Source organism: Myxocyprinus asiaticus, chromosome 7 (genome assembly GCF_019703515.2).
Source record: "Myxocyprinus asiaticus isolate MX2 ecotype Aquarium Trade chromosome 7, UBuf_Myxa_2, whole genome shotgun sequence".
In the NCBI taxonomy this organism is placed as follows: Eukaryota; Metazoa; Chordata; class Actinopteri; order Cypriniformes; family Catostomidae; genus Myxocyprinus; species Myxocyprinus asiaticus.
Window position 1 is genome coordinate 6,997,326 of NC_059350.1, and position 13,924 is coordinate 7,011,249.

At 36.0% G+C, this 13,924-nt stretch overlaps 2 protein-coding genes across 3 annotated transcripts in view; one reads left to right on the forward strand and one right to left on the reverse strand.

Moving 5' to 3' along the window:
- pdcd11 (programmed cell death 11) overlaps nucleotides 1–11,282 on the reverse strand; it is a 34,849-nt gene extending 23,567 nt beyond the window's left edge. The window contains exons 1-12 of one of the 2 annotated variants that reach the window (XM_051703248.1): nucleotides 11,185–11,282; nucleotides 10,799–10,911; nucleotides 10,570–10,704; nucleotides 8,928–9,095; nucleotides 8,678–8,839; nucleotides 6,419–6,527; nucleotides 6,091–6,266; nucleotides 5,889–5,996; nucleotides 5,236–5,445; nucleotides 4,835–4,959; nucleotides 1,360–1,420; nucleotides 1,077–1,223 (exon numbers count right to left, since the gene is read on the reverse strand). In XM_051703248.1, coding sequence (XP_051559208.1) covers nucleotides 1,077–1,223; nucleotides 1,360–1,420; nucleotides 4,835–4,959; nucleotides 5,236–5,445; nucleotides 5,889–5,996; nucleotides 6,091–6,266; nucleotides 6,419–6,527; nucleotides 8,678–8,839; nucleotides 8,928–9,095; nucleotides 10,570–10,704; nucleotides 10,799–10,897 — 1,500 coding nt within the window. In that variant the 5' untranslated portion in view covers nucleotides 10,898–10,911; nucleotides 11,185–11,282. The remainder of the gene's footprint in view (nucleotides 1–1,076; nucleotides 1,224–1,359; nucleotides 1,421–4,834; nucleotides 4,960–5,235; nucleotides 5,446–5,888; nucleotides 5,997–6,090; nucleotides 6,267–6,418; nucleotides 6,528–8,677; nucleotides 8,840–8,927; nucleotides 9,096–10,569; nucleotides 10,705–10,798; nucleotides 10,912–11,184) is intronic. The other variant, XM_051703249.1, reaches the window with a different exon arrangement.
- A 177-nt stretch (nucleotides 11,283–11,459) lies between these two features.
- atp5md (ATP synthase membrane subunit k) lies at nucleotides 11,460–13,924 on the forward strand. Its single transcript, XM_051703298.1, has 4 exons — nucleotides 11,460–11,535; nucleotides 12,391–12,493; nucleotides 12,596–12,691; nucleotides 13,814–13,924. The coding sequence occupies exons 2-3, from the start codon at nucleotides 12,407–12,409 to the stop codon at nucleotides 12,683–12,685; spliced, it is 177 nt and encodes a 58-aa protein (XP_051559258.1). The 5' UTR covers nucleotides 11,460–11,535; nucleotides 12,391–12,406; the 3' UTR covers nucleotides 12,686–12,691; nucleotides 13,814–13,924.

The following is a 13,924-nucleotide window of genomic DNA, read 5'->3' on the forward strand; positions in this document are numbered from 1 at the left end:
CGATGACCGTTCAGGCTTGGACGAATTAACAAAAATCCGATTTTAACCCTCCTGTGAAATTTGGTCATTTTTGACCAAAACAATTTTCCTCATTAAATAAAAATTGTTTCCTTTAGCTAAGCAGTACAAGACTTGCTGACTTTTCCTCCATCTGAACATTAAAAAATTATAATTGGATTTGACTCTAAGTCTGAGTGGTTGTAAAAAAAAAATAAAAAAGCGACTCCTTGGTATTCGCGGTCAAAATTGACCGACCATTGAAAATGAATGGGAAAGTCCAAAAAACAAAGCAGTTTTTTTTTTTTTTATCTGTCAAATACAATCAATAAATTAGAGAGAATGCAGAAAAAAAAAAAAAAACAGACAGAAATCACTGGGTGAGACTCCAAAACATCCTCACTGCAAAACACACACACCCACTCACACACAAAAACAAAAATGAACTGGTTAGACTATAACACAGATTTTTTTTTTTTTTTACATTTGACAAAGAAAATAAATAAGTCATAATGCTAAACACACACACTCAGAAATGAAGGGGTTAGACAATAACACACTCACAATGCAGAACAGACACACAAACACACACAGAACCAAGGCATCAATAAGTGGAGCTCTACAGCCATATTTTCGTCATTGTTGGTATTACATATACTGTCATCTGTTGTTTTCCAGCAGATGACAGCAATCTGACACACAGACAGTCTACAACCATCTACAGGCTGTTACTGGCATGACATTTTCAAGTCATGATTTTTATATTTTGTTCACCAGATGACAGACCACATTCATGTTTCAGCTTATAGAAGTGTAGGTTCTGAATTTTTATGGTTTGTTTTTTCAAAAAATGTGCTTATTTGTATATGCAAATTAATGGTAACATTTAGAAATGTAAATAAGTTCAAAACAGCATAAAATCCCAAAAGAAATGCATAATTCTTACTTCAGAGAAGAAGAAATGGCATCATTATCATCATTATAAAAAAAATGGTTACACATCTGACCCTTCCGTTTCAATACCATAGGAGAGTTAATCGGATTTCAATCCCTCACAAATGAAACTAATGCAGTCTCACCCTGCACTTGACTTTCAAGCCCTCGTAAAACTTTTTCTCTGGGTTCTTAAGGATGACGTCGGCCAGGTGAATTCTAGGTATCATTCCTCTGAGGTGGTCCGTAATCCTCACGTACATGCCATGTGTCTGCAGATTTGTAACTGTACCCTGAAACCCACAAACAAGCATGTAAAACCCACTACATGTATTATTTTGTGTGACATTTGCTGTAAATCCATGTTTAATTTGTTACAATTGCATTTATTTATTTTTTTTGGAATGAGAGTTCTGTGTGGTCACCCACCTCAATGATTTGACCAGCTTTAATGTCTTGGTATCTGAAGAATGGTGTTGCAATAATGCTCCTATAAAACAAAACACAACAAATAAAGAAAACAAACGACTGAAGATGGTAAAAAAAAAAATTATTAAATTACAGGTTTGTAGTTACTAGGAATAAAAACCGAGGAATTGATGTAGTTTAGAAATTGTAAAAAATTAATTAAGTCTGTGTCGTCTATCTGAGAGGATTACAAACATTTTGATGACAAGGACACCCGAATATGATGCTCCCCTTGCTAGGGACCCCCTTCGAAGAAAAAAAAAAGGTAGTGATATATTTGCATGTGTAAAGACCCCTTTATATGTTGTGAAAAAATCTAGTGTAATATTATTATGAAATGTTATATTGTTTGCGAGATTCAATTACTGAATAATTGAATTTTTATTTGTATTTTTTATTGTACTAAATCCAAAAGAAATTCTAAAAAATATTATCTGAAAAAAAACTTTTTTTTTGTATTAAATTGACCACATGCCCTGTGTTACTACCAGCTGAGAGTACTGTTAGATGTATAAACCTGAAGAAAATCACATTTAATTCTTCTGAAATCTAAGGATTTTTAGTCCATTTTTTGGGCTGCCGTCTGCAAGTTTTCATGCTTAAATTTAAAAGGTCACCTGTTCACCCATACTGTGAACTAACTGCCAAAAGTTGTTCTCATTTTTCAAATAATAGTAACAAAAGACTCCAAATTTTCATTATTTTTAAGCATGTAATTCTGCTTCTGTTCACTCCATCGCTCTCTTATTTTATTCCACTAGATGGCAGCAAGTACTAGGAAAAATAAATTTTCCTCTCTCACCTTCCATCACAAAATGACGATCTGAAATGTCGGTGTCGCTCGAACATATTTTAGCTCTCACATACACTGGTGGCCAAAAGTTTGGAATAATGTACAAACTGTGATGTGGTACTTTAATTCACCAAAGTGGCATTCAACTGATCACAAAGTATAGTCAGGACATTACTGATGTAAAAAACAGCACCATCACTATTTGAAAAAAGTCATTTTTGAGCAAATCTAGACAGGCCCCATTTCCAGCAGCCATCACTCCAACACCTTATCCTTGAGTAAATATGCTAAATTGCTAATTCGGTTCTAGAAAATCACTTGCCATTATATCAAACACAGTTGAAAGCTGTTTCGTTCGTTAAATGAAGCTTAACATTGTCTTTGTGTTTGTTTTTGAGTTGCCACAGTATGCAATAGACTGGCATGTCTTAAGGTCAATATTAGCTCAAAAATGGCAAAAAAAGAAACAGCTTTCTATAGAAACTCCTCAGTCAATCATTGTATTGAGGAATGAAGGCTATACAATGCTTGAAACTGAAGATTTCATACAAAGGTGTACACTACAGTCTTCAAAGGCAAAGGACAACCGGCTCAAACAAGGACAGAAAGTGATGTGGAAGACCAGATGTACAACTAAACAAGAGGATAAGTACATCAGAGTCTCTAGTTTGAGAAATAGACACCTCACATGTCCTCAGCTGACAGCTTCATTGAATTCTACCCGCTCAACACCAGTTTCATGTACAACAGTAAAGAGAAGACTCAGGGGTGCAGGACTTATGGGAAGAATTGCAAAGAAAAAGCCACTTTTGAAACAGAAAAACAAAAAGAAAAGGTTAGAGTGGGCAAAGAAACACAGACATTGGACAACAGATAATTGGAAAAGAGTGTTATGGATCTTAACCCCATTGAGCTTTTGTGGGATCAGTTAGACTGTAAGGTGCGTGAGAAGTGCCCGACAAGACAGCCACATCTATAGCAAGTGCTACAGGAAGCATGGGGTGAAATGTCACCTGAGTATCTGGACAAACTGACAGCTAGAATGCCAAGGATCTGCAAAGCTGTCATTGATTTTTTTGATGAGAACTCTTTGAAGTAGTTTAATTGTTTTTTAAATTGTTATAGTAATTTTCCACATTATTAATGTCCTGACTATACATTATAATCAGTTGAATGCCACTTTGGTGAATAAAAGTACCAATTTCTTTCCATAAGAGCAAAATCTGTACATTATTCCAAACCTTTGGCTGCCAGTGTATATGCGTGTCCATATACATTCAGTCTAAAGGCCTTTGCACGATTTCTCGCTGTGATCAACATTTTGAATCGAAATAATAGATTCCTAAAGAGCCATTCTCACCTAGAGCAAACATGGTGACAAAGCAAACCTTTTTTTTTTTTTTTTTTTTTTTACGGTGAATGTGTCTATATTTTTTTTCTTCGCCCGGTGAAGAAATGCCCTGATCAATAATATATAAGCTTTAGATCACATGTCAGAAACCGTTGCAGTTTGAAGAACCAGAGAAACTGATGTTACGCTGAAGTAACGTGAGGAAGAAATCCCAGCACTGAGGATGTGTATTTCATTTCATTTGCATTAAATGCCTTAAACTGAGAGATTTTTTCTCATTTGAGTTCTCTTAACATGTAAATGATATTGCTGCATCACTGCCTTGCATCCCCTTTGAAACAAACCCTGATCTTATGTGGATTGTCTTCATAATTTATTCCTACTGCATTGTTTTGCTTTTGCGATCTTACGAGAGTTCCCTTTTATCTTTAATATAATATATATTGCCGTATCTTTGGCTTTGTATTGCTTTTTTAATAAAATCTTAAGTGTTTTTCTTCGCCAAATATTAATACTATTGCTGTGACTTGCAGTGCACTCTGTGCGCTTTTGAATACCAAAAACAAAATCATTATTGCTGTGCTATTTTTAAAAATTGTTAGCAGCATTAAAGTATCTAATAATGGGTCAGACTGAAGATGGGTTTTGTTGGGTGAGATCTGTGTTTCATTGCTTGCACTTTATAGACTCTTGGAGCGTTTACATTTCATCACGTTCAATTAGTACAGTAACATCCAGGGTTTTGAGCAAATATAACACAAGTAGATGTACATGGCAATAAGAATTCCATTTTTGGTAAAAGTTTACTTACATATATATATATATATATATATATATATATATACTTTTTCTCTGAAATTTTCCACCAGCCCCCTAGCACCCTTTTGCGGGCCCCTGGGGATCCCCGGACCCCAGTTTGACAACCCCTAGTCTATTCTGTCCATATGTCATATCTCCAAACAATTGAACCTAAAATTTAAAATGTAATTCCACATGTTACACAAATTTGATTGTATTATGTAAAAGTGCAGTGTGTCTGTCTTAGCTCTCTGATAGTGGCCAGCAATGTTCGTGGGATTTGGAAAATCAACATTTACAGTGACAGCTGAAATCGTGACATAATATTTTTTAGAGAATTGTCGGGACACTTCTTGTGAAACCATCACAAGTTTAGCAGTCATTATACAATGATATATGACTGCAGAATACTGCAACTGACCAATCAGAATCAAGTATTTCAGAGTACCATGTAATAAGACATCGTAATAAACAAACGCAATCCAGACACAGACCTGCGCAGTGTGGCCAGGTGAATTTGCTCCATGGGACTGTAATCCGTGATTCTCATAGTGTGTTCGGGGAGGGCCAGCAAACGGTTTGGATTGAATTCATCTTGTGGCTCCTTCATGTTGTTTTTCTAAAATGGAAAAATATATATATATATATATATATATATATATATATATATATATATATGTGTGTGTGTGTGTGTGTGTGTGTGCATTTAGTAAAATTCCACTCTTCAAAACATCAAAAAATATGCAATAGAAGTGAATGTTGACTGAGACAATTACATATCTATTCTGTTCCATTGAAGTCATACAGGTTTAAAACAAGGGGGTGAGTAAATGACAGAATTTTAATTTGTGGGTCACCTATTCCTTTAAAGTAGGTAGTTGTATTGTATACTCACATGCACAAAGGCTGTAGTACCATCAGGCATCTGCATCAAAGCCCCAGAGTGATGGTGCACAGCAGTCATCAAACAGCTTTGAACCACTTCACCCACACGCTCACTCATCAAGGTGTCCAGTACATCACCACCTGGTGGCAGGAGATGGCTGCGCAGTGACAGACTCACCAGCCGTGTGGAGGGCTCCACATACAGAATCCGTCCCAGGACCTGAAAATAAGTTTTAAAGACACAAAAAGAACAGATTTAAGATGGACAAAACTGTAGTTAATTCACACAAGATAGGCAATTCTGTTATCATTTACTCATCCACGTGTTGTTCCAAACCCGTACAACTTTTCTTTCTTCCGTGGAACAAAAGGAAAACAAAATGTTAGGCTCAGACACCATTCACTTTCACTGCAACTTTTCCATTCAATGAAACTGAATAGCATCTAAGGCTACAATTCTGCCTCTCCTTTTGAGTTCTATAAAAGAAAGTCAAACGGGTTTGGAATAACATGAGGGTGAGTAAAAGAGGACCATTTTCATTTTTGGGTTAACTATCCATTCAATTCATTATTTATTAAAGAGATAGCATCCAAATATCTGTTCTTCAAATACGAAACACTTAAGAATTCTGAAGCTCTGTTCACAAGGTAGTCTGGTCTTACCTCATCACCGGTTTTGTAAATAGACGCTTTGCCTTCATCAATGTGCAGAAAATCAACCACTCCAGTGAAAGATGTCAGACACTTCACAATAAGCCCGTTAGGAGTCACCTAACATGAAAACACAGAGCAAAGATGCTGATCCACAACACTGACATTAAACCTTTAAGGGTTCCTGCTTTGATTACAGCTATCTTACACTTACCCTCTTGATGCATGCCTGGACCAGTAGGCCAGGCAGGAGGGTGTCCAGGGTCCATCCGTGCTGAGTCCCTACATATGCCTTACTCAAAGCCTGAGGGTTCATAGACAGTCGCACGACACGCCCATCATTCTTAACCTCCTCTATTAGGGTCAACACATACTGGCCCTCCTTCAAATCTGAGATCAACAAGACACTCATAATCATTCACAATCCAGTCATGACTTTAAACCAATAGGATCTAGAGTATATGTTAATATTTAAATTGAACTGTGGTGAACTGTGTATGAAATCAAATGTTGTGGTACTGGATTTTGCTTTGGTTCTTCACCTTGCTTGGAGGATGCACTCTTTTTGGGCAGGAAAGCTTTAGTGCCACTGACTCCAATGTCAACAAGGAAGCCGTGATCTTCCACGCTCTCTACACAACCACTAAGCGTCTAAATGTTAGAGGATATAGATATTACAGATATTACTGGCATAATGTAATTAGATACACATTTTAAAGCCATAATAAATAAACATTAATATATATATATATATATACACACACATACATACATACATATACACACATTAATTATATATATATATATATATATATATATATATATATATATATATATATATATATATATATTAATGTGTGTATATATATATATATATATATATATATATATATATATATATATATATAAAACACACATACAGTGCCTTGCAAAAGTATTCAGACCCCTGACCAATTATCTCACATTACTGAATTACAAATGGTGCAATGAAATTTCATTCTGTTTGATATTTTATTTTAAAAGACTGGAACTCAAAATCAATTATTGTTAGGTGACATTGGTTTTTTGTTGAGAAAAAAAAAAAAAAAATGAAATACTTGCATAAGTATTCAACCCCTGTGCTGTGGAAGCTGCCAGGTAACACCGATGAAAGAAATTGCCTTAACGAAGACATAATTACTTTACCATTGGCATCCACATGTGAATCATTAAAGTTGCAATCACATTTTCTGGATAAAAAAACCCATTGTTGAAGGATCATTGGTCAGGCTGTGAATCTGAAGGAAAATGAAAACCAAAGAACATTCCACGGAAGTTAGAGATAAAGTAATAAAAATGCACAGATTAGGGAAAGGGTACAAAATAAATATCCAAATGTTTGGATATCCCAGTGAGCACAGTTGGATCAATAATTAGGAAGTGGAAGCTGCACCACACCACCCAGGCACTGCCAAGAAAAGGCCGTCCCTCAAAACTCAGCGCTCTAACTAAAAGAAAACTCGTGAGAGAAGCCACAGAGAGGCCAACAATCACTTTGAAGGAGCTACAGAGTTCAGTGGCTGGGAGTGGAGTAATGGTGCACCAGTCAACCAGATCAAGAGCACTGCATAACGCTGGCCTGTATGGGAGGGTGGCAAGAAAGAAGCCGTTACTCAAAAAGTACCATCTGAAAGCACGTCTGGAGTTTTCCAGAAAGCATGTGAGTGATCCAGCTATGATGTGGGAGAAGCTTTTGTGAGACCAAGATAGAGTTTTTTGGTCAAAACTCAAAGCGCAAACCTAACACTTCCTATGCCTCAAGACACACCATCCCTACAGTGAAGTATGGTGGTGGCAGCATCATGCTGTGGGGATGCTTCTCATCAGCAAGGGGCATCTTGTTAGAACTGAAGGAAGAATGGATGGAGAAAAATATAGGGAAATACTGTAAGAGAACCTGCTTCAGTCTGCTAAAAAACTGAAGCTTGGGAGGAAATTCACCTTTCAGCAGGACAATGATCCCAAGCACAAGGCCAAAGCAACATTGGACAAAAAGATAAATGTCCTGATCTCAATCCTATTGAGAATCTGTGGCACTATTTGAAAATTGCAGTCTACAAGCATCACCCAACCAACCTGAACAACCTGGAGCAAATCTGCCGAGAAGAATGGGCCAAAATCACTTCTTCACAGTGATCAAAGCCGGTACATATGTACCCCAAAAGACTTAAAGCAGTTATTGCAGCAAAAGGTGGCTCGATCAAATATTAATGTGTGGGGGTTGAATACTTATGCAAGCAAGATATTTCAGTTTTTTATTTTTCATAAAAATATTTCCCAACATAAAACCAATGTCACCTAACAATAATTGATTTTGAGTTTCAGTGTTTTAAAATAAAATATCAATCAGAATGAAATTTCAATGCTCCATTTGTAATTCGGTAATATGAGAGAATTGGTCAGGGGTCTGAATAATTTTGAAAGGCACTGTATATACAGTATATCATTTATAAATTAATATATGATTTACATATTCAATTAATTAAATAATTCATGGAACTACCCAGCTCTATCATATTTATTTTAAATACCTCTTTCTAAACGCTTTTATATACACAAATCGCGACAAGGTGTGGCGCAAAAATCTGGGATACTGATACTGTCTTGGAAACTTAACAGACAAATATAAAAGCACAATACAATCGTTGTAATATTCAACAAAATAATATGGAATATACTTGATTTATCACCCAATCCTATTAACAGACACATATACATTTTCTTAAACGTCCTTTCATTCAAGTGAAAGATTCTGAACTCACCATTCCTGGTTTCAAAAAGCCTGAACTCAGGCTCTTGTTAACCTCTTTTGGATTGATTGACACTTTAAGACTAACATGCCCCTCTTTAATTGAGTCTAATGAGGATACGACACATCTGATCAGCATTCCAGGAGTCAGGAGTTCAGAGAGGGAGACAACTTCCTATAAAGGGTACACAAACACACAAAATTCCATATTAACATGCCACTGTTAAAATACTTTTTTATTTTTGTGCCTATATCTGTGTTACCTCTAAACTGTCTTCCAAGTGCAGTGAGTCATTAAGGATCTTCGTGTAGGAATCACAGATGTTGCAGATTGGCAGGTAACCAACCAGGCCACTTGGGAGACCGACCACCACCTCCATGACTGACACTTCCTTCACACAACCCAGCAACAGAGTGCCAACCTTCAAATTCTAGAAAGAGAAAGATTTGCATAAATCAAAGCAGAAACATCAGCTTACAGGGTTTATGCTGTAATGATTTAGCTAAACCATACCTTAAAGCAGAAGTATGTAATTTCTGCGAGACTAGCTCTAAAAGGGGGTGATACTTCAACACATGGTTATTGTTGAGACTTGTGTCTCTGCAGAACAAAAACGGGCATCTCCCAATCAATGGGCATTTTAAAACTGCCATCAAGTTTTTTAACCACTTTACACAATTCGCCTACTACATTGAGATTCCCTACAAACTCGGGCTCGGTCCAAGCAATTGAACCAAGTGTGAATGTACCCTTACGGGGCGTTCAAGTCATGATCGTATTTACTAGTTAAGCAACACGAACGCCACAACAAAGTCGTAATTACGAGTGGGAAACTCTAGATTTTCTTCAAGCCCTGACTTTCCGAGTTGGATGTGTGTCGATTTAAGAATCATGGTGGAAGCAAACTGTTATTGGTAATAATTCAGTTTTACTTGAGGATTTTGACTGTGCAGTACAGTTTGTATGCATATTTTGTACTGTTTTAGAAGAGTAACGATAAAACTTGCCAGAAAATAAGACTCATTTAGCTGGCTTATGCGACAAGCGTTTGCAACAAAACTACATTTCCTATCATTACATATGGCCACACAAGAATGATACAATAAAGCATAAATTACACATCTAATACACGGCTTTGCTCTTCATTTTGTTGCATAGGTGCTAAAGAAAAGTTTCTGCCAATGCTAGTATGTGAAAAAAGAGAAAGAAATATGAAAATCGCAAAATGGGTCCATTCCTTCCAACTAAAATCATTTGAACGTGTATCCGTTGTATTTACGATTTCCAACCTTGTAGGTATGAACTTTCCAGATGGACTTGAAAGTGGATATTTATAGTAAAAAAATAACTTAAATATTGATCCCTTTCTCACCCACACTTATCATATCACTTCTAAAGAGATGGATTTAACCACTGGAGTCATATGGATTACTTTTATGCTGCCTTTATATGCTTTTTGGAGCTTCAAAGTTCTGGCCACCATTCACTTGCATTATATGGACCTACAGAGCTGAGATATTCTTCTAAAAATCTTTGTGTTCAGCTGAAGAAAGAAATTCATACACATCTGGGATGGCATGAGGGTGAGTAAATGATGAGAAAATTTTCATTACTATCCCTTTAATCCGGCCTATACATTGTCTATCAAAAGAAGACGATATATAGACAACCTGCAAGAAAAACACCTTTAGATCAATGAATTTCCATGATTTTTTTCAGTCTTTTGTAATTACTTTGCGAACACAAACTAACAATAACGTTTTAATTACAATTATTTTCTGTATATAAATTTCAGCAGTTTTTTCTCATGACTTTTCCAGTCCTGCATGTCACAATTGTAAAACTCCCACATTTTTCTGGGCTTTTCATCACCGTGGGAACCCTAAAAAAAGTGCAAAACTTACCCGAAGATGAAGAATTTCCACTCTGGTGGCAGTATTGAGTTTTAAATCCCCTCCATCCCCTTTCTGGTTTTCAACTTGCTTCCATTCGTCTTGTTTCACAGTCTTCCTCTTCTTTTTAACCTCTGGTTCACGTGTCTGGAAGATATTTGCAATACATTCATATCAAATTGTGTTTGCAACTGTATGATCAATAATTAACCAAACTCCACAACTGCAATCATATCCTTACCTCAAAAAGATTGTCCACTTCATGAGTCTTTGAGGGTTTAGGCTCAGAAGTCTTCTTCTGTGTGCCACCACGGGGAAAATCTTCCTCCATAGATGCCATTTTTGATCAACTACCTAAATACGGAGAATTTAGTACGTTTCAACCAGGGAACAAACTCATTAAAAATAGATTGAGCCAGAACAACTACCTTGACAACATTTCTTTTAATCAATTACTTAATAAAAAGACACAACTTTGTTCATCTACATGCATGTCTCTACAAACAAGCAGACACGTACACATGAGAAGCCCTCATTACTGCACATCACAGTAACTATAACACAAAGTTTGATCAACGTATCTGTTATTAAATAGCCCCAGAAATTAAACAGATTGGAAATACATACGTTATACAACTGTACGAAGTTCACTGTAAATATCCTAAAATACTCTCATGCGCAAAATCTCACATGTTCCTCCACAAGCGTGCCATCTTTGTGACCCGGATGTAAACAACTAGAGGCGGAGCTTACTATAATACTTAACCAGAAAGAATTGACCAATAGAGTGACGAGAAAAACTAATCGACGTCTGCAAAAGCCTATCGTTTTGGTTTAAGAAGTGATTGATGGGGGTGTAATCCAATAACCACAGTCTATCTGACTCTGTAAAGAGAAGGAGGTATTTTTCTCGTAACACATTTGCTTTCCGGTCTCTCCATTGAAGGGCACCAGTTTACTTGAAGAAGAGTGTGCTCGGTAAGTCATATTTCTCATTTACAAGAACATATATCGCGTTCTTTGTGCTTTTTAATCGATTATATACAGCTTAGCAATTCCAGATGTCGCCTAAGGACGCCGTTTTTAGAGCTGAGAAAACCACATTATAATATTATGTGTATTTAAAATATGGGGTTTCAATCTTAAACTATAATATACACCTATATTCACTAAAAGGTAGATTACCATTATCTTCATTAGCACTTTTAACAGTTACGCATTTTGCGTGACCTTACGTAGGTAAGTTACTCTAAAAAAAAAAAAAAAAGTAATTAATTACTAACTTATTACATCTTCTATAGTGTAATTAGATTACTGTACTAATTACTCTGTCTGAAAAGTAACTGCATTACTTATTACTAATTACTTTTTTAAAACCCTTATCAACCTCGACCAGATGAAAAATACAAGGATAGACATGAAACTGTTCTTTTAATTCTTTCAAATAAATCATATAAAATCAAATAAATTATTCATGAATAAATAAAAGAATTTAAGGGGGCAGCGTTAAATTAGAAAACATATATTTTAACATTAGATATTACATTTTGATTTTTAAATTCACTATTGTTTTATATAATTGTTCTAGAGTCTATACAGTATTTAACGCAATTACATCAGAAGTAACTAATTAAATTACTGAAAAATTAAGAGTAATCCCTTACTTTTTTCAATGAAAAAGTAATTTAATTACAGTAATTAATTACTTAGTAATGCATTACACCCAACACTTTTTTTTTTGTACCTGCGTAGGGATGAAACAAATCATGCGTAAGTCTTCAGTACGTTCACATTCCTTTAAACACACAGTGTGAATTCTTGTATTTGAAATAGATTGCGTGCAGAAATCATGGGTGGACACGACGCTGGAACTCACCACCAGTTCACTGGCATCGCCAAGTACTTCAATTCATACACCATTACAGGCAGGAGAAATGTAAGTCATTGAAATCATCTAATAATGTCAGGATTGTGTCAGCATTGTCTTTGTATTCCTCACTAAACCAAGGACTTGTAATTCTTTGTCCCTTGACTTTAGTGTGTACTGGCCACATACGCCAGCATTGCTGCCATTATTCTCTTCTTTAAGCTGAAGCCCAAGAAGCAAAAGGCTGTAACATCAAGTTAATTTATAGTAAGTACCAACTAAAGTGATTTTTTTTTTTTTTTTTGCATTAGGGCCACCATAGCTTGAGAATAGCATACTACCATACTAACTGTATACAATAAGTTGTAAATAGTATGCATACTGTCCATGATTCAGACCGATGTCTTTCAGTTTGGTTTGATTTGCCAAACGTTTAGACTGGTCCAGTTCTTTATAATGAATCAATTGATTCCTTCACGAATTGCACCACGCATTGCATTGATTAACTATTTATGGTAATCACACTTAATCTCGCCACTTTTCACTATATATGTGTGTACATATATTATCTTCTAAGAATTAATGGCCTTTTACATGCGTTAATGGAATAGTTCACCAAAAGTGAAAATTCTCTCGTCATTTATTCGCCTTCATGCCATCCCAGATGTTTATGACTTACTTTCTTCTGCTGAACACAAGCAATTTCAGCTCTGTATGTCCATACAATGCAAGTGAATGGTGGCCAGAACTCTGAAGGTTCAAAAAGCACATAAAGGCAGCATAAAAGTAATCCATAACACTCCAGTGGTTTAATCCATGTCTTCAGAAGAGATCCAATTGGTTTTGGGTGAGAACAGACCAAAATGTTACTCATTTTTCACTATAAATCTTGACATCAGCAGTCTCCTAGGTGATCATGATTTCAAGCTTGTTTACACTTAGAGCTTCACATATGCGCTGAGCACAAGATGGCACTAGGAAGTGTAATCGAGCTTGAAATCCTGATCGACAAAGAGAGTGCAGATGTCAAGATTTATATAAGGAGTTACATTTTGATCTGTTTTCACCCAAAATGTATTGGGTCACTTCAGAAAACATGGATTAAACCACTGGAGTCATATGTATTAATTTTATGCTGCGTTTTGTGCTTTTTTTAGTGCTCCAAAGTTTTGGTCACCATTCACTTGCATTGTATGGACCTACAGAGCTGAAATATTCTTTTAAAAATCTTAATTTGTGTTCTGTAAAAGAAAGAAAGTAATACACATCTGGGATGGCATGAGGGCAAGTAAACAACAAGATAATTTTCATTTTTAGGTGCACTATCCCTTTAATACAGCATATGTTCCTGTGCTGCGTCTCACTGATCTTCTTCCTCTGTCTCTATAGGATGTATTCGTGAATACCGTGTATGCGGAGGGGTGCTGGAAGCTGCATGTCCTTATTTTGACCTCATCAGTTCAACTATGTAAAAAATAAAAGACTACTTATACCACGCAA

Bases quoted from the DNA above. Each gene is read 5' to 3' on its own strand.
- atp5md (XM_051703298.1), top strand. From the start codon at position 12,407: ATGGGTGGACACGACGCTGGAACTCACCACCAGTTCACTGGCATCGCC. The intron at 12,494-12,595 runs GTAAGTCATTGA...CCTTGACTTTAG, and splicing joins CCATTACAGGCAGGAGAAAT to TGTGTACTGGCCACATACGC.